The sequence below is a fragment of the Perognathus longimembris genome, chromosome 14, assembly GCF_023159225.1.
Source record: "Perognathus longimembris pacificus isolate PPM17 chromosome 14, ASM2315922v1, whole genome shotgun sequence".
In the NCBI taxonomy this organism is placed as follows: domain Eukaryota; kingdom Metazoa; phylum Chordata; class Mammalia; order Rodentia; family Heteromyidae; genus Perognathus; species Perognathus longimembris.
The window spans coordinates 60,384,383-60,412,036 of NC_063174.1; the positions used below are offsets into that span (position 1 = coordinate 60,384,383).

The following is a 27,654-nucleotide window of genomic DNA, read 5'->3' on the forward strand; positions in this document are numbered from 1 at the left end:
GGGCACCAAGGGGAGAGGTGGGCACAGCGAATGGGGTGCCCTCTGTGCAGTTGGGCATCCACAGCAGCGGAGGGCAAACGCAGTGAACCGCCCCAGTCCTGGTGGGTGGGAGAGTTCTTGCTGTCCAGGCCCTGTGCGGCTGCTGGGGCAGGGAGGCCAGCCGGGGAGCAGGCTGAGCGGGGCCATGGAGGCTGGCGTCAGCCAGGGTCAGGCAGGCCACGTTTGAGAAGAAGCACACCAGGCCTGCCAGGCCGGCCTGCCCCACCTCAGACTCCCAGGCCGCAGCCCTTTTCTCAGGTGCTGAGGTCCCAGCTCTACTCTCCCGCCCACCCCCTCCCCCAGCTTCTGTCCATGGTTCTGCCTGCTTCCTCTAGGCCAGAAACAGCCTGCAGTGCCCCACGAGGTTTTGTCCAGAAAGAAAGAATTCCAGAAAGAGACATAGAGAAAGGGTGTTAAAAACAGAATAGGAACTTAAAAAAATTTTTTTTTCAATGTAACCCTTCAACAATCCCACACCATTTTATATGTTGGTCAATGTGTTGAAAATTCTAGAATATTCCTTGAGTCAAACATTAAGGCTGCTGCTTTTTCTGCTGTCATGTCTGCCCTTGCTCTTTGGGTAGATGAGTGGGACTGTAGGCCACCAGGTGCAGCACTGCGATTTAACATTCAAGAGAGGAAGGTGGGTGACTGGAGCTGGAAGCCCGCGGGCCGGAGACGCTGCTGCTGCAGGATCGCGACCGGAGCATCTGAGTAATAGCTCTTCAAGTCTACAATTAAAAATGGCCTCTAACAAGACTACATTGCAAAAAATGGGAAAGAAACAGAATGGAAAGAGTAAAAAAATTGAAGAAGCAGAGCCTGAAGAATTTGTTGTAGAAAAAGTACTGGACCGACGTGTAGTGAATGGGAAGGTAGAATATTTCCTGAAGTGGAAGGGATTTACAGATGCTGATAATACTTGGGAACCTGAAGAAAATTTAGATTGTCCAGAATTAATTGAAGCATTTCTTAATTCTCAAAAAGCTGGTAAAGAAAAGGATGGTACAAAAAGAAAATCTTTATCGGACAGTGAATCTGATGATAGCAAATCAAAGAAGAAAAGAGATGCTGCTGACAAACCAAGGGGGTTTGCTAGGGGTCTGGATCCTGAACGAATAATTGGTGCCACAGACAGCAGTGGAGAATTGATGTTTCTTATGAAATGGAAAGATTCAGATGAAGCTGACTTGGTGCTGGCAAAAGAGGCGAATATGAAGTGTCCTCAGATTGTGATTGCTTTCTATGAAGAGAGACTAACTTGGCATTCTTGTCCAGAAGATGAAGCTCAATAATTGTTTGCATTGCTTTTTATATATATTTATACATATATATAAAATCCGAGTCTTGGTTTTTGAATTAATGGTGTGAAACAATAACTACATTCTAATGAAAATCAAGTATGTCATGTTGGTTTGGAAAGTAGTATTGGGGGAGTTGAGGTTTTTCTTTTTTCCTCAATAGCACTGGTTACTTTGAACAAATATAATAAAGGCTTTCTGTAGTTGCTTTATCAGAAAAGAATGTTTAATACCATGGTATATTTCCTCTGCATTCAGAAACAGATTGTGGCTTTTTTTAATATTAGGCAATTTTTTGGGGTCATTACTTAATCAGAACAACTTGTCTTTAACTGCTATGTTGAAGGACCATCCTGAATTTTCTTTTTTGTGTTTGTGTGTGTGTAAACAAAATACTTACATAGGTAGTTTTTTGTTTTGGAGATTTTGCTTGTTTAGAGGTGTTGGGCATCAGACCCACAGCCTTGCATATGTAGGTAAATGATGTATCACTTAGTTACATCCCTGGCCCTTGTTTTAGTTTTCTGTTGATTTTTGAGACAGGGTTTCTAGGCAGCTCAGGTTCACCTTGAACTTCCTAGGTAGCCAGGCTAGCTAGCCTCGAACTTTAGGTCCTCCTGCCTCTGCCATAGATAAGCAAATGCAATAGCTTTGCAAAACTTCTTGAAAGGAAAAAATTTAAGCTAATAACAGCTTCCCTCACCCAGATGAGAAAAGATAAATCTTGATTTCCTTTCACTAAAATTTTCTGTAGTGAGCATTCCTTTACAGAATATTGGGTCATGGGCTATCTCTTAACACTCAGCTCATGGAAATGTAAAATCAGCTGGTTAGAGATGTGACTATTTAGGACCTACTGGCCTAAATGAATGGACAGAATTTTATAATTATTGACCTGCATGCTTTTTCTTTATCCCAACTCATTCCTTACATGTAGGCTCAATTGTTTTCAGTATTGGGTTACTGGTTCCACAAAAGCCAGAGAAACAACTTTGTAGTAATCAGAATGTTACCCAACTGTATATTGTTTACTTTATTGTAAATAATGGTGAACAGTGGTCAATAAATAGTTTTATATTCCTTTAAAAAAAAAAAAGAAAGAAAGAAAAAAGAGAGGAAGGTGAAGCGACGCAGGCCCCCCACAGGTGTCGACGCTCTAGAGCTGATTCGCGTTCATGGTGGTGTCCGCTCTCCACCAGGCAGTCGAGAGCTCCGTCCTGAAAGAGGGGAAATGCTCTGCACCAACAAACAACGCTGTGCTGGGTTTCTGTTTCTCTTGCTAGGAAAGGCTGATGGTTTGGGTCTCTTAATCTTTTCCTACTTTAAAAAAAAAAAAGCCAAATTATCTGTTGGGCTAGCATGTGTGGAGCTCCTCTTCTGTGCCACGTGTACCCGGCAGTGAGGACACCACCCCACACTGCCCTGCCTTCCTCACTCGCTCTCAGGGACCAAGAGCATGAATGAACTAGAACTTGGCCTCAGCCACTGCTTTTGCGAACGAAATTGCCTGCCTGATTAAATTGCACTATCATTTCATGAGAAAGATGATGGGGGGAGGGGGCAAGGCATGTGGAAAGAGTATATCACCCGTTCTTCATCTAGAAACAACATCAGACTGCAGAATCCATGACCCTGAGGCGGGTTCCTGGGCTTGAGGCAGGCATGGCTCAGGCTTGGGTGCGAGCTCCAAACTTGGCCCTGTGTGAGCAACTCTCCGTAGAAGGAGGACACAGACACAGCACTATCTCTGTACCACAGAGCAAAACCACCACTGGCGGGATGAGAAGTCAAGAAAAATCAGCGTAGTGGATGTTGAGCTGCAGAATGTCTATCCAAGGGCTTAAGACGGGAGTGGCACGGTAGGCTTCATGACCAAGCGTGTACCCAGACTAGTTTAGCAAGCAGTACTTTCCTTTAGCCCAGATTCCACCCACAAGGCGTGGAGGAAGGACAGTGTCAGGATCCGTACCTCACTGTGGTTTCTTGTGGAATGCTGCCAAACAAGACATAGCTGCAGGCGAATAGGTGAACACTCTTGGGATGGGTAGAGGCATCGTTCTCAGAGCCTTTTTTGTTTCCTATTACTCAGCCCTTTATAACTTGTACAGTCAGCATGGAGGGAGACACAGAGATATTGGCTACTTTTAGAAACCAAAGAGGCAGATAAGGTATAGTAAAGCTACACATATCCAAGTGTAACTAGCATAGCTAAATACCAGTATCATCCAATCTAACACATTATTAATTGTATGCCAAGCCGTTTTTTTTAGTGAAAGATGCAACTTGAAGTTAGGGCTATTAAGAAGGGAAATAGATTAGAATGGATGGAAGAAGATACTTGTAGTTTGAGATTAAGAAAGACTTGTTGTAAATTTCAGAAATTAAGAATAGTGTTGGAAATAGAATGCTGGTGACTCATACCTGTAATCCTAGCTACTCAGGAGGCTGAGATCTGAGGATTGTGGTTCAAAGCCTGTCTGAGCAAGAAAGCCCATGAGGCTCTTTATCTCTAGTTAACCACCAAAAAGCTGGAAGTGAAGCTCTGGCTCCAGTGGTAGAGTGCTAGCCTTGAGCAAAGAAAGCTCAAGAACAATAGGTACTAGTGGCTCATGCCTATAATCCTAGCTACTCAGGAGACTGACATCTAAGAATCAAAATTCAAAGCCAGCTCAGGAAGGAAAGCCCTTGAGACTCTTATCTCCAATTAACCACCACCAAAAAAAGAAAAAGAAGTGGAACAGTAGTTCAAGTGGTAGAGCACTAACCTTGAGCAAAAAAGCTCAGGAACAGCACCCAGGCCCTGACTCAAGCTGCAAGAATCACACACACACACATGCACGACAAAAGTCCATGAAGATTTATTATTAAGTACGAATATGGATAACTTAGCATATGCAAGATATACCACTGTTGTTCATCAAGGCAGTTAGCATCTTCCAGAGGATGTGCGCTCATAGACTTGATCCTCTAACTCCAGCCCCCCCTACTTTGAGCAGTGGGCATCCTTAGGTAGTTTTCCTCATATAGCATGACCTTCCGCACCCCAACAGCTGCATCAGCTTCCCTGTTCACTGAGTCCCCCTAGAGCTGCCAGGTGTCTGTCTCCATTACAGCACTTCTCATTCTCACCTATTGTTTCAGTTTTTCTTCTTTTAGATTAGGTATTTTGTTTTAACTTGACCTATTATCAGTGCCGGCACAATGCCCAGTATTTATGTGTTGGATCACATTCTTTTTGTGGTTGTTTAATGTTGCATTGTCAAGGATGGAAAAGTACATTCACATGGGAAGCAGGCATCCTTACCACTGGCCTTAGCTTCTAAAGATGTGGACTGTATCTTTAAGACCGGTCCATGTACCTCCATTTCTCATGCAGGTGCTTCAGAGCAACGTCAGGCCAGATTACAGTTTTTACTTTGTATGTTTGAGATCATAGCGGCTAGTCTTTTTAAGAGACAAGAGGATGAGAAAGTAGATCTTTCCTCATCTTGATTGGAAAATGATTCAATAGAGGAAGGAAGCCAGGGCTTTGAGGCCTCCACGGGAAGAATTGCCACCGAGGAGCACCGGGAAGTGTGTTGAGAGTTTGTAGCTGGTGTTTTTCAGTCTCAGCTAGATCTAGGGTAGTTGAAAACTGCTAGATATGAACTACACAGATCCGTTGAAAACCACTGACATGTCTTGCCTAAAGCATCGTGGTGTCCATACCAGTGGACTTTTGAAGAGAAGGAAAGAGCCAAGAGGATATTGTAGAAGGATACTCAGGTGTCACTGAACATTCTTATGTAATTTTATTTGGGGAGGGGGCATATACATATATTCTTTTGCCTTTTTTTATTTTTATTTTTTGGACTTGAACTCAGGTCCTGGGCACACTGTCCCTGAGCCTCTTTGTCCTCAAGGTTAGCATCCTACCACTCAAGCCACAGTGCTACTTCCAGTTTTTGAGTCATTAATTGGAGATGATTCTCACGGGGACTTTTCTGCCCAGGCTGGCTTCAACTCTCTTGATCCTAAGATCTCAGCCTCCTGAATAGCTAGGATTACAAATATGAGCCACAGGTACCTGGCTCCTTTGCCTTTTACTCAAAACAAAACTTACATACAGAAGAATATAAAACAAATGTGAAATGTAATGGTTATTTTTAAGACTCATGAGCTGCTGTAACTTGAGAGTACATGAACCACAGTGTGTCTGCCTAGTGTGTCCACCACTAGTGGACATTTGTGTTGTGTCCAGTTTGGACTGTGAATGCAGTACCACTGTGCACAGTGTCTTTTACCTGTGTGATATGGTGTCCTGAGGTTTTGTGCCAGGGCGCAGGTCTAGCTCCCAGACCAGGTTGACAACAAGCAGCCCCACTACAATGCTGGCAGTTATGTGAGCCTGGGCACAGCTGGCCCCTGCTGGCACTGGTACCAGTGGTGTCTATTTATGAGTTTTGTTGGTTCATTTGTTGTTTGGTTTGTTTGGTTGGTTTTTGAAACAGGGTCTCACTATATAGCACAGCTGGCCTCAAATTCACAATCCCCCCGTCTCTAGCTCACTAGGGGTTGAGTGGGCACCACCAAGCCCAGCTTCTTGGTGGTATCTTGATAAACTGTTTGGTTTTACTGGTACCGATTTTAGGCCCTAGGCCCAGAAACCTAGGCCTAGGTTTCATAGGTCAGGTCCAGCCACTCACCCCAGCACGTCAAATGCAGAAGACAGTTATGGTGAAGGGCAGAGAAAGGAAGTTTACCAGAGGTCAGCCACAGGAAGAAAGCATCTCAGTCTTGCTCAGACACTTGCTTCAGGCTTATAGTGGAGGGAGAAATGGGGACGAAGAGGGAGGTGTGCAGTCACAGGTGACTGGCAGATGACTGGCTGCACTCAGTTGTCTGTCGGGATTGGTCATCGATTGGTACTTTGCAGGTGGGCCACTCCTTCCTGAATTACAAGATGGTTACAAAGTGTCAGCAGGAGAGAATGGCTCAGAACAAAGGACAGCAGCGGGGATGCCTAGCTCTTACCTTACCATTAGGACATGTGCCCAAGTCAGGAGCCAGTGTTCCTCAACCACAGCGGCTATTAAGCACCTATTACATTTCTCCCTCAAGCATTCCTCACTATTGGGGAAACTAGGATTTCAGCCAGTCTGGCCTTGTAGGTTTCTTGGCACTGATAAATTAGTATAGAAGGGGACAAATAGCCAAAATATCTTAAGTCAAAAGAATTAGTCAAGCTTAAAACTAGAAGATATCATTGTAAGCAGACTACAGAGGGAGTGAGAACTAGAAAGCATTTAATTTAAACCAAAACCGGTTCCCTAAACTGGATGTCAGTTAGAATAACTAGAGCAGAGTTTTGGGGAAAAGGAAATGAAGGTTTTATTATTATACCAGCAAATAGGGGCTGGGGATATGGCCTAGTGGCAAGAGCGCCTGCCTTATATACATGAAGCCCTGGGTTCGATTCCCCAGCACCACATATATAGAAAACGGCCAGAAGTGGCACTGTGGCTCAAGTGGCAGAGTGCTAGCCTTGAGCAGAAAGAAGCCAGGGACAGTGCTCAGGCCCTGAGTCCAAGGCCCAGGACTGGCAAAAAAAAAAAAAAGAGTATCTCAATGTGAATATTATACCAGCAAATAAAGTAGCCAGGGGCTAAACCTCCCAGACTGTAGACCCTATCCCAAGGAGAAGGGGGGTTTTAAAGGAAGAACCAAAAACTCTCAGAAACTCGGAGGGATTGCTTTTCTCCCATGGAAGAGTTTTGATGAAACGTTATCTTTATTCTAAGTATCAGTGGGGCTATGTTTAAAAAGCAGATGATATTTTCAGGGCCTTTCAGACTTACTTGATTCTCCCAATATCCAGGTGTTTGTTCTTGCCATTGGCTCTGGTCTGCCCATGAGTTTGGACAGGCTGTTCAGCTCTCAGAATCCTTTTCCTCCAGCTGTTGTTACAGGGTCCAGAGGGAAATGTTCCTACAGGTCGGAGCCTTCTGTGAGGGGGCTCTCAATGGGGTGTTTGGTGACTCCTAGAGATAACTACAGGCTTCTTAGTTCTCTGTACTGAGGCAGTGAGAATGCCAGACACCATCCCAATGGACTGTGACAGCAACTATAAACTCATTTAAGGCACCCTGGCCAATTGGAATATAAGCAGAGTTATGGAATGAAAGGGGATCAGACGATGCAGTAACTCAGAAAGTCAGCCCTGTTCACAACCAGGGCTGGGTATTTGGGTGGGAAGATCCCTGTATAACTGGATATGCCATGTTTACGATCAAATGATTATTCCCAGGGTCTCTGAGGTAGGTGCTGTGTCCCACTCCAGCCCCGAGCTTGTACGCTACTTTCCTCTGCACTCAGCATGGCAAATGAGGAAAACACCCCTTCTCAGGAAGGGGTTATGGAATTGAAGGAACAGTGTCTATGTATCAGCTATGTCAGGCTATCATTGGGCTTAAAGTGAGCTAGGGAACAACCACACGTCCTCTGACCTCACAGCTCACCCCTCTGGGAGAAGACCCTGAGCAGATCACTAGCTGGCCAAAACAATTGGAAGTGCTAAGTGCTTAGAGCCATGTATCTTAGCTAACCCGGAAGTAAGAAAAGGCCTTGGAAAATAAGCCTGTACTGGACATTGACAGTTAGGGCACAGCAGGAAGAACTGGGGGCCAGCGCAAAAAACAGTGTACTGAAGGACGGTAGGATGGTCCATGTGCTCCGAGGCATTCTGTGGGGTGAGGCCAGCATGGGAAGGTCACTGTCCAGACCCCTTACAATCCTAGAAGTAACTAGGACCCCAAGAGTTTCCGTTTACGTGATTTTTAGTATCAGTATTGACCATATTCAAAACTAACCAGAGGAAAAATTCTAACATGCATTTATCAATTCACTAAAAATAATAGTTATTCCATGTTGACAGAAGTTAGCATTGTTTTGAAAATAGATGTATTTTTCGAAACAAAATCAACTTTAGTGAGCATATATTGTTTTATAGCAAAAGTGGTTTGAACCCAGCTTCATCACTTGCCTCCCTTTAGTACTCCTCTAAAGCTGTTTATCTTAGTTGTCTTATTGTAAAAATTAAGTGGATAAAATGTCAGTACATAAGTATATGGCTTTGGTGTGTCTGGTCCAGGTAAAAACTCACGAAAAATAATGGTTACTATCATTTCCATTTCTGTAATAGTGCTGCTGTAAGTGCTGTCCCTGCTCACGGGTGCTGTGCGCTGACTGTAGACCAGAAAGTGGAAGGGAATGGGCTTTGAGGAGCACTTAAGGAGGCGCTTTTACTGGAGATCTGTAACTAGGTTGTTTTCTGTGTTTCTCAGCCAGAGTAGACAGCCATTGTACCCTCCTCTGGGGCAATTTAGAGCAAGAAGCACCCTTCCCCTCTAACCCCTTCTGCCAATGCTTTACCTGCATTCTGCAGTCATCTGGTGTAAATGTATCCACACCCTCACCCCAGCTGGAGACTACTGCTCACCTCTTGTTCTTGTTTGCGCTAGCTACTGCCTCGCCTATGAACTTCAATGCTTAGAAATAATTTGTCCAGAGAATGCATAAAGAGGGGCTCTATCTTGAGCACTCTCAATGTGATTTGAAAGAATGCAAAAACCTACTCTCCTACCAGACACGTCATCTAAACAGTGATGAGCTTAACATACTTTATCATATCAAGCATGTGATCCGAGAAGTGATGAGCTTTTGCTTTTTCATTTGTTCTAAGAAATGCTTAATGTCTCTTTACTTTGACCCCATCCCTTTTCTTCTTGAACTTATATTAATTCAGAATAAAAATAGAAGAACACTAAAACGTGCTTCACAGCCCCTTTGCATTAAGCAAACTTTGTAACCCAATGTGTTTTACTTTCTGCTTTTCAGATGTTCCTCCTGGAGATCAAGAGAAGCTTTTTATCCAGAAGTTACGTCAGTGTTGTGTCCTCTTTGACTTTGTTTCTGACCCACTGAGTGACCTGAAGTGGAAGGAAGTAAAACGAGCTGCTTTAAGTGAAATGGTAGAATATATCACCCATAATCGAAATGTGATCACAGAGCCCATTTACCCGGAAGTAGTCCATATGGTAAGTGACTGCAGTTAACCTTGGTTCCCAAACCTGAACTGCCACAGTACTGTGATGCTTGTGGGACAACCTCTTCCTCTGCTGAGATGTGTTGTTTACCTAGAAAGAATGGGGGCTTTCTCCATAGCTTGTGCTGGACTAGAGGCATGATAAGAGTTGCAGGACTCGTTGACTCTCAGGGACCTGAATATAATATATAGTAATTACTTATATAATAGATGCTTTGTATTTATTAACTCACTCAATCCTCAGAAACTACCCTGTGGGATAGAAGTGTTAAAAGTTTAATTTGTATTTATTCTTCTATCATCCTCAAAACTTTTTTTTAACATATATAACATTCATATACAACACCCTTATTTAGTTTAAAAGTAAACATGTCTTCCATACCCATGCAGGAAAATTCTAATGATGTAAAGTTAAATATCAGTAGGACCAAGCTGCTATCAGAACAGCCCATGCTGATTGGCTGACAAGCCTCCATCAATCAATGCTGGGATCAGGATAATATGTCCTGATTGGCTGAGATGGTCTGTCATGCAGTTAATCTGAGTGTTTCATTCAGCCCCTCACTTCAATCGTTAAATTCTGATTTTTTCATTGAACTGTGAAATATTTCAGAATTGACTGCCTTCTTAACCAAAAATGCTTTTATTTCTTACTTAATATGTGTTATGGTTTGAATATTAAACTTTCTCCCCTAGCTGGGCACTGGTGGCTCACGCCTATAATCCTAGCTACTCAGGAGGCTGAGATCTGAGGATCAAGGTTTAAAGCCAGCCCAGGCAGGAAAGTCTTGTAAGGCAGGGAGGGCTCCATCCAGATGCCCCCACCTGTTTAAGTCTGTGCGCAGTACCTGAGTTACCTAAGTAACTGGCACACCTGGAGGGAGCCACCTGGCCATATCTCCCACCTTCCTATATAATCCAGCTCAACACAATCTCCACACTCTTTCTTTTCTCTCTTACTCTCTTGCTCTTTTTCTCTTTTTCCCTTCTTCCTTCTTCCTTCCCCTCTGTCTCCCCACACCTCCATCTTGTGTGGGCTGGCAGTTTGCTTTCCCCCCATTAAACTCCTTTCTGCCTGAACCATGTGGCGGGTTTCCTTTCTGGCAGACCTTACAAGTCTGTGAGACTCTTATTTCCAATTAACCACCAGAACACCAGAAGTGGCACTGTGGCTGAAAGTGTAGAGCACTAGCCTTGAGCAAAAAGGCTCAGGGACAGCACCAAGGCCCTGAGTTCAAGCCCCATGTCCAACAAAAAATAAAAGAGAGCAAGAGAAAGAGAGATGCTCTCCCCTTAGGCTTATGTCTTCAGTGCTTGATCCACAGTTAATGGCAATGTGTTGAGAGGCTGTAGAAATTCAGGAGTGGAGCCTAGAAGAAGGTCACAGAAGGTGTGCTTTTAAAAGCTATGCTGATTCCCCAGTCTCTTTTCTCTCTTCTCATTCTTCTCTGTCCCCACTTCCTATTCACTATGATATAAATAAGCTTTCCTATGAAACCGTGAGTCCAAATCCATCTTTGCTCCCAGTCTGTTTCTGTCAGATATCTGGTCACAGGGATGGGAAAAATTAGTACAGAAAATGAACAGAGTGTTTCATGGCTGTGACTAAGTCTGACCATGTGATTCCTCAGCCTGTGGAACTGGTTTGTGGGAAGGATTTGGAAGAGTTTGGAAAAGTAAACTAGGATGCCCTAAGCAGAGCATAACGGGCACTGCTGGTGGGAGCTCAGAAGCCCAGGATGCCCATCGGCATGCCCACAGAAAAGCCTGTGCTGGAGGGCTCAAAGGGGAGCGGGAAGGCCTCTGCTTGGCGTTAGACTAGAGGCGTGTGACACGGTCAAACTGGGACTGGAGTGTGTCTACATTTTGTCCATGTCCTGCGAATTTGTAGGAGATACTCTTAAGACATTCCAGCATTGAGGCTGTGGCAATGGCTGTTGCCGGCTGCTTTTAGCCAGGATTGCAGAGAGAATTATGAGCAAAATTCAGAACAGAAGGACTTGGAGAACAGAGGACTTGAGTACAGAAAGCCTGAGTAGCAAAGGGAGGTATGATTGCTAAAGAGATTAACAACATTAAAAAGAAACCTAGCACTGTGCATTGAACAAAAGAAAAATAACTTAAGGGTACCTTAGGGATCTGTAAGGCCCTACCCTTCGCTGCCTAATTAGAGTCATTAGAGAAAGACTTTACCTCGGAAGAGAGCATCTTAGGACATCCTGCTTGCATGAGGCCACCTAGGAAATTGTTTCCTGAGATTCATTTCACTGTGCTCAGAACCCAGCCACCCAGAGCCTGTTCAACCTGTGCTCTAAGGGGCTTGGGCCAGGCTGCTACTCAAGCTGGCTGTAGACCTTGGCATCCTCCACACATGATGTTGGTTTTGTAGGCATACAAAACGCAAGGTAGAGGGAAGAGGCTTCCAAGCTTTCAAAGGAAGGCCTAAAAGGCCAGAAAACATGTGAAAGAGTCTGAGTCCCTACGGGCAGTCCTCGTGTGACTGGGCAATGTGTGAAGTTGTTGTGAAGGTGACAACTGAACTGCAGTGGAAACCCAGGAATGTGGAATGTGTTCTTGCAAGCTACAATCCTCAGTGCCATAGAGCAGGGCTGCCCAGGCCTCTAGAGGACAAGTCACAACAGTATTTGCACAGTGCCAGACATGCATCTGTAGGATATAGTGTTTGTCCTGGAAAGATTTTAATTTGCTTTGGCCTATTCTTTCTTCCTATGCCCTATTTCTCCCTTTTGGAACGGGAGTGTTTACTGTGTGCCATTAATGTTCTCTGATTTTACAGGGCCTTAAGCTAATAGTTTGCTTTGATTTTTCACAAGAGACTCTGAATTGGTGCTTATGAACAATGTTGGAACTGTTAAAGACTTTGGGCATGCTTTTACATTATGAGATGGCCATGAGACTCTAGGGACCAGGGGTAGAATGTTATGGCTTAAAATGAAACGTCCCCCACAGGCTTGTGTTTTAAGCAATAGTCCCCAGGAGATGGGACTTAGCTGAAAGGAGGTCACTGGAGGTATGACCTTGAAGATTATGTCAGGTTCCCAGTCTGCTTACTCACTCTTCCTCCCTCACCTCTCCTCCCTACTTCTGTCTACCTTGAGGTTAGCTGCTCCACCAGGCCTTCCCTTTCCTGCCACGAGGGACCAAACGCTCTGAAACCACGAGCCCAAATCAGTCTTGCCTTTCTTAAGTTATTTGGTGACAGAAATGAGAAAAGTAACTAATAAAGTATATTTACTTCAGGAAAAAAGGAAGATGGAAGGAATGTCCCTTTTTAATTAATTTTCTTTATTGGTTTTATAGAGGTGATAAGCAGAGGGATTACAATGACATGAGTCAGATAAAGAGTACATTTCCTTTCATACCAATGTCTTCTGTTCCCTCATTCTCTCCCAGTCCCTTCCCCTCTTGTCTCTACCCATGAGTTGTATACTTTACTTTCGTCAATATACAATTAGCTCCACTGCTGTACTTTTTCACCCTTTTTGCCTTGAGTTCTATACCCTCCCCAACCCTTCCAAACATGTACACTTGAATACACCATACATAAGAATCATCAAGAACTAACAAAAAAAGGATAAAAGAGGTCTCTTGTTTCTATATCTTGGTATTTGTATAGATATTATACATATATATATATATAACATTATATAAATTCAAAGAGGCACTTAGCTATTGCTCCTTTGTGTTTCTCTCCTAAGAGTATCTTTTTTTGGTCTCAGTGTATGTGAGTATTTAGAATCCTGTGTAATTTTATCATATCCCAGTGTACTTCCGCATTATCAGAGAACATGCACCATTTGTTTCTCTAAGCTTGGCTTGCTTCACTTAACATGATTTGTTCTAATTCCAGCCATTTTCCTGCAAATGACATCATTTTATTCTTTCTAATGGCTGTGTAAAATTCCATTGTATGTAGGTACCACATTTTTTTGGGTCCACTCATCTACTGTAGGGCATCAGGGCTCTTTACATCTTGGGCATTAGGAATAGAGCAGCAATGAACATGGATGTCTCTATCACATCCTGGGTTATGATGTTCAGGCCCAGGAGTGGTGTGGCTGGGTCATATGGAAGGCCTATGTTTAGTTTTTTGAGGAACCTCCAGACTGCTGTCCAGCATATTTGTACTACTTTACATTCCCACCAACAGTACAGTTCCTTTTTCCCCACATCCCCACCAACATTTGATGTTGTTCAAATTCACGATGTTGGCCAGTCTTACTGGGGTGAGATGGTATCTCGGGGTTGTTTTGATTTGCGTTTCCTTTATGGCCAGGGATGATGAGCATTTTCTCATGTAGCTCTTTGTCATTCTTACCTCTTCTTCTGAGAAGTTAGCTCCCCTGCCCATTTACTGATTGGTTTATTAGGTTTGGGAGGGGTTGAGCTCCTTATACACATTGGATATTAGGCATTTGTATGATACATTGCCGGTAAAGATCTTTTCCCAGTTTGCTGGCTGTCTTTCTAATTTAGCAACTATGTCCTTTGCTGGGCAGAAACTTTTTTAATGTGGTTCCACTTGTCAAGTCTCTCTCCTATCTCTTGTACCCCTGGGACTCTAAGGAATGTCCTTCTTATAGTTCCGTCTCCTCTGTCAGCAGTTGTGATCAGCTTGATTATTTTAAGTTATTGTTAGCCCAGGAGGGAGGGCAGTACTGGAGTTTGAAACCAAGGCCTTATGCTTGCTTGCTTGCACTACTAGGGTCATATCTCCTCCCTGGCTTTTTGCTGGTTAATTTGGAAGGTGGAGTCTGGCAGACTTCTCTTCCTGGGCTGGCTTCAAACCTTGATCCTCCGGATTTCAGCTTCCTGAGTAGGTAACATTACCAACATGAGCCATAGTTGCCCACTAAGTATTACTAATTCTGGAAGTTCAGTGATTATGCCGTGGCTGCCATGTGATCTGCATAAGGGACACATGGACCTCATCTCAGACAATGGACATCTACTGAGCAAAAAGGAAGCTGCCCCAAGAAACGTCCTTAACTGTTACTTACCAACCTTACAGGCACTCATACTTTCTCCTATGACTTGCATGATTTTATTCTTCACATTACATTTATAATCATCTTGAAGCTTAAACAAAAGGGGGGTGGGTGGCGTTGGGAAGCTGGGTGCCAGTGGCTCGTGCCTGTAATCCTAGCTACTCAGGCTGAGATCTGAGGATGGTGGTTCAAAGTCAGCCTGGACAGAAAAGTCCCCATGAGACTTTACTTCCAATAAATGACTCAAAAAAGCTGGAATGGGGCTGTGGCTCAAGTGGTAGAGCACTAGCCTTGAGCACCAAGAGGACAGGGCCCAGGCCCTGAGTTCAAGCCCCAGAACCAGCCAAAAAAAAAGACTTGATAGTCAGTGGTCCCCCTGGTTTTGCACTCTAGGAGTCTGCAAAGAGGAAGGAGAAACCAGTCGTCCTGGCTTGGGGCACATCTTCACCGCTAGCCAGGTGTGCTCTGGACAGCTTGACTCCGTCTCTCACTTGTACTTCACGAGACCAATGAGCACTACCTGAACCATTTGTCGTCAGACTTTAGAACTAGCTTCTAGCTGGATTTCCCTCCTGCTCCCTGAGCATCAGATCTAGCGTCCAGAACACAGGTAGCACGTAACACTCACTAGCTGAGCATCTTCTGAGCAAGCTGCACTGTCCAGAGAGAAGGAGGGTCACTAACACATTACTGCCCTCCCCAGCTTTTCCTTCTCATGTGCAAAGAAGAATCCTAGGATTAGATTAGAGTCTCAAGTTGAAGTGCAGGTCCAAAGAGAATTTTGTGATTGGATCAGGCTGTCCTGTACAGATACATGCACGTGAGGTACTTTTCTGCAGACACTGAGAGAGCAAGGGGACCCTTCCTTTTCCCCCTTTCTGCGCTAATGTTGGCTAAGTTCAGAAGAACTCTTTCTCACCTCTTGTTTGCCCGGAGCTCAGGGAGAAGAGTAGGAGCTCTGACAGGGTTTTTTTTTTGTCGTTGATGATTGTTGTTGTTTTGTCTTGTGAACAGACAGCACTGGTGAAAAGTACAATGAAGGAAGAAAGGGTGTATGCTGTGGTGGGGCTTGGCTGTCATCTGTGACTCTCTCAGACAAAAAAGAGAGGGTAGAGACTGCAGGCCTTCACTCCAGTGAGACCCAAGCCTGTGGGACGGTGGGAACATTCTGACCTCTTGAAGGTCTCTTGTGATGAGAAGCTCTGCAGGCCACAGCTCTGGTGCTGGTCACTTACATAGCACGTGTGTGTGTGTGTGTGTGTGTGTGTGTGTGTGTGTTTATCTTGGTCATAGCATTTTTAGAGACATTACTTTCCACTTTGAAGAAACCACAGTTCTATAGAGGTTGTACTCCTAATGTTTCCGTTTTTTTAAATATATTGTCTGTTAGAAAAGGATGTTGTATTGATTTTTAACACATTATTAAGATATTATCCATACCTTAAAATTTAACCCCCTTAAAATGAGTAATTCAGCAGATTTTAATATAAATCTAAGATTGTGAAGGCTGGACATGATGATACATGCTTGTGATCCCAACTACTCAAGAATGCTGAGGTAGGGCTGGGAATAAGGCCTCTAGAGGTAGAGTGCTTGTATACATGCCTCGTATACATGAAGCCCTGGGTTCAATTCCTCAGTACCACATATATGGAAAAAGCCAGAAGTGGCGCTGTGGCTCAAGTGGCGGAGTGCTAGCCTTGAGCAAAAAGAAGCCAGGGACAGTGCTCAGACCCTGAGTCCAAGCCCAGTACTGGCAAAAAAAAAGACTGCTGAAGTAGAAGGATTGAGGTCGGAGACTGAACTCAGGTGAAAGTAAGTATCCTATAAGAAAAACACAACCAACCTAAAGCAAAAAGTCTGGAAGTGTGGCTCAAGTGGTAGAGTACTTGCCTAGCAAGCATGAGGCTCCAAATTCAAACCCCAGTAATCGCCAAAAAGAAAACATCATGTCCCAAGGGCTTTCCTGCTCACTAATGTCCCTCCCTCTCCTGCCAGCCACCTCACTACCCCTACTACCTCAAGGCCCGCATGCACAGGCAAGCAAGCAGTCGCAGACTTCCTCACTCCGCATTGTGTTCTCCTAATTTAGTGGCATATGTGTCCTGCTTCATTCCTTTATTGCCTAGTACTTTCATTGCCACGTAGTAGTCTATTAGACTTCATTTATCCATTCCCCTGCTAGCAGGCATTCAGGTCGTTTCTGGTTGGGGTTTTGTGGATTTGCTGTTGTGTACGAGCTTTATGTGAATGCCTGTTTTCACTTCTCCTGGTGTACACATAAGTAGTGGAGTTGCTGGGCTACATGTCAATGTGTGTTTGGCGGTTTGGAAACCTGCCAGGCTGTTTCAGAGTGGCCATTCCACATTCCTATGAGCAGCAGTGGAGTGTCACCTGTCTTGATTCCAGCCATGCTCCATCCTCCGTGCCTCTCTCGTTTTAATTTTGTCCTGCATTTCCCCCATGAGTGAAGGGCTGTGCGCATGTTGCTGTCCTGCCTTCCCAGAGCTCTACAGATAAAGGCTCTTAGGGTCAGAGAGAAGGAGGAGGAAGAGGAACAGGAAATGGGGATAAACTCTTAGCCTCAGGATTCTCAGGCATGAACTATGGAAACCTTATCTCTTCTTTGCAGTCAGATTTTAAATGTAACCGCTCATCTGGGTTTTTAGTTCTCTAATCTGTTTTTGTAGACAGACAGATACTTTTTCCTAATAGTCAAAAAATTTATCACAAATCAATATATTTAAAAATTCAAAATAATAAATGTAAAAATGCTTTACAGTATTTAATTTAAAAATGCTTTAGCAGTATTTAAGGAGTTACATAGAAGGTTGGATTCTTTCAAAATCTGAAGAATAGAATGATATACTGACTTTTGCATATGATTTCAGAGGCTTCAATTCTCTTACAACCTGTAGTAGACCCCAAAATGAAAAGCTTCATAGTATCCATTTTTTATATTTTGTTTATTTGTTTTGTTTTTGTTGCCAGTCCTGGGGCGTGGACTCAGGGCCTGAGCACTGTCCCTGGCTTCTTTTTGCTCAAGGTTAGCACTCTACCTCTTGAGCCACAGAGCCACTTCCGGCTTTTTTCTATATATGTGATGCTGAGGAATTGAAGCCAGGGCTTCATGTATTCGAGGCAAGCACTTTACCACTAGGCCATCTTCCCAGCCCTCCATTTCATATTTTATCTTCTAACTAGGCTCTCATTCATATCAGTGGATCAGAGATTCCTGGGGCTCTCTTAGAGGACCTGTGAAGTGAAAAATATTTCCATGATGACGTTTTTGACACCTCGGTGGTGTTGACATTTGCACTTTAGCTCAAAAGCTGTGATTGTGGCTACAACTGACATCCTAACAAGAAACTGGGCAGTGTCACTGAACTGACCTGGTATATTCACAGCTGCAACATGACCAGTAAGAAACAAAAACAGTCCATCATCCTTCATGGTCTAACTGAAGCAGGACCTATTACTGTTATTACACCGTGGCTCTTTAGCACCCTCCCTGACCAGGTGTGAGTGCATAGGCTCCAGGGTGCAGGCTCCGGCAGGGCCCACGGAGGCTGCCCGCGGGCGGCAGTCAGAAGCCACACTTGCCACCAGTCCACGGAGACTGTTTACCTGGAAAATGACTGACAGACACACTGGTCATTCAGACTTCAGTATTTGTAGCACACATTTTCTCTAAAGCTCAACAAAATGAAAAGTGCAATTTATGGAAAACCAACTGGTGGTATTTGTGGTCAGTGATCAAATCTGAGCTCCTAAGGGAATTTTGAGCTTGGTAATTTGGCGAAGGAATGGGATTTTTTTATAGATACCTTGAAGTGAGTCACCACCGGGAAGATCTATGTAAACCAACCAAGCAGCTCTCCAAATAACCAATGAGTGGCATAAGAAAACCATTCGTAGCAAGAAGTCCATTCACATGCAAGGCGCACACTGGATCTGCGTGGCGTGAGGACAGACCGTTTCCACGCAGGCCTCACTGTCCATATCGCACTCGCCTGTAGCAGCTGCGGCTAGTCCAGGTCCAGTGGAGGGTCAGGAAGCCCATTTGCCCCAAAGCGGTTAGGCGCCCGTCCCTCTTTAGGACCTGCCTGGGTGAGGCAGATGGCATCCAGAAACAACCTTCAATGTAGGAGCTGATAGGATGGTCCAGCCGTTTGTTTTTTCCTTAAGACAGATATATTTAAAAGCTGAGAGAGGGGCTGGGGATATAGCCTAGTGGCAAGAGTGCCTGCCTCGGATACACGAGGCCCTAGGTTCAATTCCCCAGCACCACATATACAGAAAACGGCCAGAAGCGGCGCTGTGGCTCAAGTGGCAGAGTGCTAGCCTTGAGCGGGAAGAAGCCAGGGACAGAGTGCTCAGGCCCTGAGTCCAAGGCCCAGGACTGGCCAAAAAAACAAAAACAAAAAAAAAAAAAAAAAAAAGCTGAGAGAAAGGCCAAGCAATGTCACTGAATTCCTTTATGTTTGGGGAAATATAGTTATTTCTCATACATGTTTATTATTTTATTAGGACATAATTGCTACTTTTAAATTTCTCTGGCTTGTTTTTAGTATAATAAATACTGATAGATACAGCTGTCATGAACAAAGGGTTTGGGGCTCCTCGGTAATTTTTAGGAGTTTAAAGGGTCCTGAGATCAAAAAGGTAGAAGCTCAGCAGCAGCCCAGGTTCTTGGGTCCCACCTGCCTTTCAGAAGCAGGCCTCCGGGGTCTCCTACAGCAGCTGTCTGTGTCCACCTGCTTCTGGGTTGTTCTTAGACATGCCACAGGTTTAACAGGAGCTGCTCCAGCAACCTTCCTGACTTGCTACCGTTTGGGAACTTTAATTTCCCTAAGAGAAAAGTTACGCTCTTGCACTTCTTCCACTGAACTTGGCGCAGTGCTTTCACGTCTGATGCAGTTTTTTGGCTAGGCTTGGACACTGAGACACATCTGAGCAGGCACAGGTGAGCATCACTTGAGCTCCGACGGGATTTGTGCAGATGGGTGTGTGGATGAGCTGGCTGGCATGGGCACTGCACATCCCACGGGCTCCGGAATTTCCCAGTTGCCTGTGCTGAATCACTGCACAGATCACTCAGCATTCTAGCAGCGTGCTACCTCTTGGGGTGTTCCCAGTGAGTAAGCTAATACGCACTCTGCCCTCCCAAAGCCTGCCCATACTTGTCTCAGAGGGATGGAAGCAGTTAGGGGCAGAGCAGAGTGGCCTGGGGCAAGCAGAAACCCATGGAGCCTGACCTGTCTGGGAAGACAAGCTGTGTAAGGAAGGGTACCTAGCAGGGACAACCCTCCCAAGGCTGCACATAAAGAAAGTGGGGAGCACCCAACTGAGGAAGGCTGGAGTCAAGACCCGGAGCGATGGAGGCTGGGCCTGGAGCCGAGGCCATACCCTTTGCCCTAGCTGCCCTTCTAGGAATGGATCAGAAGGAATATAAAATGGAGGCGTCAACGGGACTGGTTTCAAAACTGCTAGAATGTTGCAGAGGAGAACTAGTAGGATAAGCTAGTGGGGATGGAGAGAAATGGCAAATGTGAGATATGATGAGTTAGAAGCACTGCTGGTTAGAGGATTTTAATTGAGATACTTGGATGATGAACTGGTGCTCCACTTTCTGACTTCAGCAAGCGGAAGAGTACCTCAGGAAGGCACCATGGATGGGCCTTGAGTTTGAGTCGAGTCTTTGGGTTGCACATGGCAGGCACCCTGTTTATGCTCAAAGGTGGAGTCTCAAACAGACATAGGAGTATTTGGTCCACAATCCCAGGGGACAAATTTTTTGCCAACGTCCTGTGTCAGCCCTTCAGGCATCTCTGGGTGACTGGCTGCTAGCCCCTGGAAGGAGTGAAACTGAGTGGCACTGGCCACAAACAGCCTGATGCCTGCCTGCGTGTCTCCTGCCTGCGCCTGAGCTTTGCTGTGACCCACCAAACCGTTTGATGGAGTTGGGAAGAGAGAAAGGCTTTTTGAGGAGGGTGGATCAGACAGTCACCTTTGCCCAGCTTTCCATATGGAACCACTCCTTGTGCTGCTTTAATGGTTTGATTCTGTAAGCTTGGGTTAGTTCTAAACAAAAGGCTGTAGCGGTGTTCTGCCTTAGGTCAAAAGGGAAACATGTAGAAATTGGGATGGCCCCAGAATGAAGTTATTGTTCAAGTGTCTTTTCTCAGCCCCAGAAGTGGACAGGAAAGGGACAGTCCTCCAAGAGACCCTCCTCCAAGGCTTTTAGAACATGTGCTGGGCAGTTGCTTAGCCCTTCCTCCTTGTGTTGACTTGTTTCACTTACCAATACCTTATAGTTACTTGTCTTTCTGTTTCCCTCATTAGAAAGTTACATTGTGGAAGTGCTTCACAGAGAAATTGGTTAGATTAGGCTAGTTACTAGAGGTTTGAAAACAGGTGTGATTCCATGTTTGTAATATGGAAGTAAAACCAAAATTGGGATGAGAAGGTAGTTACATAACTGTAGCCTCATTCACACCATAGATTGGCTTACTGATTCCATTCCATATAAAATTATAAAGTTGCTGTAGAGGTAATATAGTATAAGCTGTGAATAGTAGCTGCTTTTGATAATTTGATTATATAGGTTTTCCCTCCTTTACTGTATGTTTTTGTAATTTTTAAAACATTTAATAATGATCATGTACCACATTTGTCACCATCAACAACCAGCAAATGTTTTTATAGTTAGTGATACAACCAGGCATCAAGGGCTCAGGCCTTATAATCCTAGCTACTCAGGAGGCTGAGATCTGAGGATTACAGTTCAAAGCCAGCCCAGACAGAAACGAAAGTCTCCGTGAGACACTTATCTCCAATTAACCATTCAAAGTGGCACTCTGGAAGTGGTACTGTAGCTCAAGTGTGGAGCACTAGCCTTAAGCACTGAGAGGCACAGGGACAATGCCCAGCCCCTGAGTTCAAGCTCCAGGACTAGCAAAAAACAACAACAAATATTGGTGGACTGAGAATGTGGCTTAGCATGCTTGAAGCCATGGGTTCAATTCCTCAGCACCACATAAACAGAGAAACCCAGAAGTGGCACTGTGGCTCAAGTGGTAAAGTGCTAGCCTTGAGCATAAAAAAAAGCCAGGGACAGTGCTCAGGCCCTGAGTCCAAGGCCCCTGGACTGGCAAAAAAAAAAAAATGTTGGTGATACAGGCCTGTAATCCTAGCTACTCAGGAAGCAGAGATAAGAAGTCAAAGTCCAGCTCTAAAAAAATTAACTTGAGACTATCTGAAAACTGAAAGCAAAAGGACCAAGAGTGTGCTTGCTCACTTCCCAGAGCCAGAGTGGATCACTTAGATAGTTAAGTTAGATGGATGGAAGGGAAAGAAAGGACTAGAAGGGGAGGAGAGGAGGAAAAAAAATGAGAGAGGAGAGGAAGGGAAGGAAAGAAGGAAAGGGGGGATGATCAAATGATCAGAAATGATCAGTATATTGGATGATGGTTCATGTGAAGACTTGAGTTTTGTTCCAGGGAAAATGAGCCCAGCCTTTTATTTTAGTCTATTCTCACATGATTAAATGCTGGCTTATATATAAGCCTTTTTGGCCTCAGAATTTTCCCTAGGATGTGTTGGCCAGGTATCCTCAAGGCCCCGAGATGATTGTCCCATACTCCATTTAGAGATCAGGGTTGGATTCTTTCCTTCCCTATTTTTATATCTGATGGTTACAGTGTGTTCTGGAAAGTATTACTTGTAAGAGTTACGATGCTTCTGAAATGGGAAAGGAAAGAATGTTCTCAATTTAAAAGGGGGTAGTATGGTAACCAGTGAAGTTTTAAATCATTGACAGATTTATTTCAAGTAAAGTTTTAAATCACATATTCTCTGTTTTGCTTGTTTTTATTTTGCCAAAGTTACAGTAATTTTGCCAAAATTACAATAAAGGAGAATGAGCATCAATGGCAAACTAAGTTAGATTTAAAAATAAAGCCCCAAGGGCTCAGGCGGTAACACAGTGGTAGTGTACTTACCTGCCTAAGGTTCTGGGTTCAATTCCAGGCCTGGGAAGGGAGGGAGAAAAGAAAGAAGGGACTTGGTGAAATTCAGAAAAAGACTTTTGTTTTAAATATTGATTTTTTAAAAAGATTTGTTCATATAACTATTTCTGTTTATTATTGATTTATTTAGCTGGTTCTGGAGTTTGAACTCAGGGCCTCAAGCTGTTGTTCAATTTTTCAGTCACAGTTCTAGATCCTCAGATCTCAGCCTCCTAATTAGGATTATAGGCATGAGCTACTGGCATCGAGCCATTTGCCCTTTTTTCCGAGGGGGGGGGGGGGGACAGTCCTGGGGCTTGGACTCAGGGCCTGAGCACTGTCTCTGGTTTCTTTTTGCTCAAAGCTAACGCTCTACCACTTGAGCCACAGCGCCACTTCTGGCTTTTTCTGTTTATATGGTGCTAAGGAATCAAACCCAGGGCTTCATGCATGCAAGGCAAACACTCTACCGCTAAGCCATATGCCATATTCTCAGCCCCATTTGCCCATTTTTTTATTTAATTTTTATGTATTTATTTTGTCAGTCCTGGGGCTTGGACTCAGGGCCTGAGCACTGTCCCTGGCTTCTTCCCGCTCAAGGCTAGCACTCTGCCACTTGAGCCACAGCACCACTTCTGGCCGTTTTCTATATATGTGATGCTGAGGAATTGAACCTAGGGCTTCATGTATATGAGGCAAGCACTCTTGCCACTAGGCCATATTCCCAGCCCTTGCCCATTTTTTTTTTAAATTGGGTTGTTTTCTGAATTTTAGAATTTTGTATGTATTCTGTATATATAACTTCATTGCAAGATAAGATGACTCACAAATATTTTCTTTCAGACTATCACGTGTGTGGATTTGTTGCAGGGGGCGGGGGGAGGTATTGTTTCTTTTGGTTTTTTTTAGTACTACTAGCACTTGAGTTCAGGACACCACGCCTACTAGACAGGCGCTGTATCTCTTGAGCCACATCTCTAATCTTTCTTTTTAGTTTCTTTCTTTTCCCCCCCCCCCCCCTTTTTGTCAGTAGTGGGGATTGAACTCTGGGCCTGGGCGCTGCCCCTGAGATCTTTAGCTCAAGGCTAGTACTCTACCACTTGAGCCATAGCGCCACTTCCAGTTTTCTGGTGGTTAATGGGAAGTAAAAGTCTCACCGACTTTCTTGCTCAGGCTGGCTTTGAACCTCAATCCTCAGATCTCATCCTCCTGAGTAGCTAGGATTACAGGCAAGAGCCACCAGTGCCTGACTTCTTTTAGTTTCTGAACAGTGTCTTATACAAAGCTAAGATTTTAATTTAGGTAAGGTCCAATTTATAATTTGTTTCTTTTATTAATTGTATTTCCTTGAGTTAAGAAAAACTAAGGATTCTTTCTGTTTTGTGGGGGGTTTTTTTTTCCCCAGTAGTAGAGTTTGAACTCAGGGCATATTGCTCTAACTTTGCTTTTTGCTCATGTCTCAGTCTTGAGCCATGCCTCTATTTCTAGCATGTTTCTGATTATTTGGAGATAGAATCTCAAAGACTGTTCTGCCCCCAAGTGTCTTTGAACCTCAATTCTCATATCTCAGCCCCCTGAGTCACTAAGATTATAGGTATGAGTCACCCATGCCTGGTTTAAGAAGACTTTCCTAACCCAGAAAGCTTAGAAAGACTTTTCTCCTGTATTTGCTTCATGTTTTTGTTGTTGTTGTTTGTACCAGTACTGGGCTTGAACTCAGGGCTTGAGCACTGTCCCTGGCTTCTTTTTGCCTTGAGGCTGGCACTCTATCACTAAGCCACAGCTCTACTTTTTTTTTTTTTTTTTTTTTGCCAGTCCCAGAGCCTGAGTAAACTGCTTTTGCTCAAGGCTAGCATGTACCACTTATGCCACAGCACCACTTCTGACTTTTTCTGAGTGATTTATTGGAGATAAGAGTCTCACAGGCTTTCTTGCCCAGGCTGGCTTCAAACTACAATCCTCAGATCTCTGCCTCCTGAGTAGCTAGGATTACAGGCCTAAGCCACCATGATCTGGCTTCTTGGTAGTTAATTGGAGATAAGTCTGGTGGATTTCCTAGCAGGTGGTCTTCAAACAGGGATCCTCAGATCCCATCCTCCTGAGAAGCAAGGACTACAGATAGGAGCTACTGCTACTGGACTATTGTTTGACTTTATTCATTTAGCTCTTCTAGAGTGCATCTTTAACTTTATCTCAGCATATATTCAAGTGATGAGTGCCATTATGTGTATTGTATGAAAATCACCACAGTCCTCTTCTCTCCTACCCAGCCTTCCTTACAATTGCCATCGGACATTTTATTTCATATTATAAACCCCAGAATGCATTGCTGTTTTTGTTTTAAGCATTTATCTTTTAAAGAGAATGAAATAATTTGTGTAGAAAAGTTGTTTGTATTTCCCTGGAAAGTTAATAGTTTCGTTCTGTGTTGTTGCATAGACTCCAGATACTTGTCTGATGTGTGTCCTTTCTGCTTGAAGGATTTGTCTTTACTGTTTCTTGAAGCATAGGTCTACCCATGGCAAATTATTTCAGCCTTCATTTGTCTGAAGGTCTTTCTTCTGACTTGAGAGCACTCTTGTTGTCTTGCTCGCACTGCTTCCACTGAGAAATCTGCCGTCAATCCCTATCTCTCTTGTTGTGGACATAATACTTCCCTTATCACCACCACCTCCCACAGGCTGGCTGCTTGCATGGCTTCCTTTCTTTCTCTTTTTTAGAGTTTGTTTATACTTTTCATCAAATGCAGAAACTGGCCATTGTCTTTTCAAAACAGTTTTTCCTATCCCCTGCTCTCTTTTTGTTGTTGTTTGTTTGTTTTTGTTGCCAGTCCTGGGGCATGGACTCAGGGCCTGAGCACTGTCCCTGGCTTCTTTTTTGCTCAAGGCTAGCACTCTACCACTTGAACCACAGTGCCACTTCCGGATTTTTTCTATATAGATGGTGCTGAGGAATCGAACCCAGGGCTTCATGTATACGAGGCGAGCACTTTATCACTAGGCCATATTCCCAGCCCCTCCTGCTCTCTTTTTAAAAGTTCTTTAGGGCCCCAATAGAAATCCTTGGGCTACCACAGTAATTAATGCGCATTAGGCTTCATAGAGTTGCCCCCCCTTCACTGGGGCTGTTTCTTTTTATTCTTTTTTGCCAGTTTTAGGGCTTGAACTCAGAGCCTGAGCACTGTCCCTGGCTTATTTTTGCTCAAGGCTAGCACTCTACCACTTGAGCCACAGTGCCCCTTCTGGCTTTTTTTATATATGTGGTCCTGAGGAATTGAACCCAAGGTTTCATATATACAGGGTGAGCACTCTACCCCTAGGCCATATCCCCAGCCCCTCTTTTTAGTCTTTTTTCCTCCTGTTTCACTTGGTTGGTTTCTTTTGCTATCTTTTTTTTGCCAGTCCTGGGGCTTGAACTCAGGGCCTGAGCACTGTCCCTGGCTTCTTTTTGCTCAAGGCTAGCACTCTGCCACTTGAGCCACAGCGCCACTTCTGGCCATTTTCTATATACGTGGTGCTGGGGAATCAAACCCAGGGCTTCATGTATACAAGGCAAGCACTCTTGCCACTAGGCCATATTCCCAGCCCCTCTTTTGCTGTCTTTAAGTTCACTAATATTTTTTCATTTCTTTATTGTCAAAGTGTTGTACAGAGGGGTTACATAAGGCAATGAGTACATTTCTTATCCAACTTGTTACTTCCTCCCTCATTTTTCCCTTGCCTCCCCCCTCCCTGAGTTCACTAATCTTTTCTCCACATCCTATCTGTTGTCAGCTCCATCCAGTCAAGTTTTCATCTCACACATTGTAGTTGTTGTCTTTCCTTTGTGGGTTTATTCCCTGTCATCTGTAAAGGAGGTAAACTTGTTCAAAGTACACTATACACATTTATGGAATTATCACAATGAAACCTCGTGTATTAATAATGTGGGCCTATAAAATTTAAAAACAAGGAACCCTGTTCTCAGATCCTTACAATTGCTAGGCAGGCACTCTAACACTTGAACCTTGCCTCCAGCCCTTTTTGCTTTTTGTTTGTTTGTTTTTTAAAAACTGAGTATCAGGGCTGGGGATATAGCCTAGTGGCAAGAGTGCCTGCCTCGGATACACGAGGCCCTAGGTTCGATTCCCCAGCACCACATATACAGAAAACGGCCAGAAGCAGCGCTGTGGCTCAAGTGGCGGAGTGCTAGCCTTGAGCGGGAAGAAGCCAGGGACAGTGCTCAGGCCCTGAGTCCAAGGCCCAGGACTGGCCAAAAATAAATAAATAAATAAATAAATAAATAAATAAAATAAATAAATAAAAACTGAGTATCAAATTTATGGCCAAGCTGTCCTGGAAAGCAATCTTCTTGTTTAAACCATTTCTGTATCTGGGTTGACTGGCACATGCCATCATGCCCAACTTTATTGGTTGAGATAAAAAATCTCACTTTTTGTCTGGGCTAGCCTTGAATCACAATCCTCTAATTTCCACCTCCCAAGCAGCCATGACCCAGTGGACCCAGCAAAAAAAGCACTTTTAAAAAGTTACCTCCAGGGCTGGGAATATGGCCTAGTGGCAAGAGTGCTTGCCTCCTACACATGAAGCTCTCGGTTCGATTCCCCAGCACCACATATATGGAAAATGGCCAGAAGGGGCGCTGTGGCTCAGGTGGTAGAGTGCTAGCCTTGAGTGGGAAGAAGCCAGGGACAGTGCTCAGGCCCTGAGTCCAAGGCCCAGGACTGGCCAAAAAAAAAAAGTTAACTCCAGGGCTGGGAATATGGCCTAGTGGCAAGAGTGCTTGCCTCGTATACATGAAGCCCTGGGTTCAATTCCTCAGCACCAGGACTAGCCAAAAAAAAAGTTACCTCCAGGCTGCATGTGAGGTATATGTGTATGAAACATATATGAATTTTATGTGGCTTGAATCCCGTCTCTAAGACTATCTTGTCATGAAAATATTTCAAAATCTGAAAAATCCAAAGCATTTTTGGTCCTGAGCATTTCAGATAAGGGATGTTTAACCTGCATTCAAATAGATTGTAAAAAGAGCAATCGCAAAGTATTCAGAAATAAGAACCTCAAAAAATAGGAGTTTTTTCCTTTTTTTTTTTTTTTTTTTTTTTTGGTGCCAGCCCTGGGTCTTGCACTCAGAACCTGAGCACTGTCCCTGGCTTCTTTTTGATCAAGGCTAGTGCTCTGCCACTTGAGCCACAGTGCCACTTCTGGCCA

General features: G+C 44.2%; 2 protein-coding genes and 1 long non-coding RNA gene across 10 annotated transcripts in view; 2 read left to right on the top strand and 1 right to left on the bottom strand.

Annotated features, from left to right (window-relative positions):
• Ppp2r5c (protein phosphatase 2 regulatory subunit B'gamma) overlaps window positions 1-27,654 on the top strand; it is a 134,132-nt gene that overhangs the window by 64,991 nt on the left and 41,487 nt on the right. For all 8 annotated transcript variants that reach the window (XM_048362688.1, XM_048362687.1, XM_048362690.1 and 5 more), the window contains one exon: window positions 9,216-9,415. In XM_048362688.1, the coding sequence (XP_048218645.1) occupies window positions 9,216-9,415 (200 nt within the window). The remainder of the gene's footprint in view (window positions 1-9,215; window positions 9,416-27,654) is intronic.
• LOC125363456 (chromobox protein homolog 3-like) lies at window positions 692-1,398 on the top strand. Its single transcript, XM_048362696.1, has one exon. It carries the CDS (start codon window positions 783-785, stop codon window positions 1,332-1,334), a length of 552 nt encoding a protein of 183 aa, XP_048218653.1. The 5' UTR covers window positions 692-782; the 3' UTR covers window positions 1,335-1,398.
• On the bottom strand, window positions 11,053-21,296 carry LOC125363457. The gene is made up of 3 exons (XR_007213235.1): window positions 20,565-21,296; window positions 19,803-20,336; window positions 11,053-11,063 (listed from the first exon to the last, which is right to left on the bottom strand). It is a non-coding gene; the product is annotated as an uncharacterized LOC125363457 (long non-coding RNA).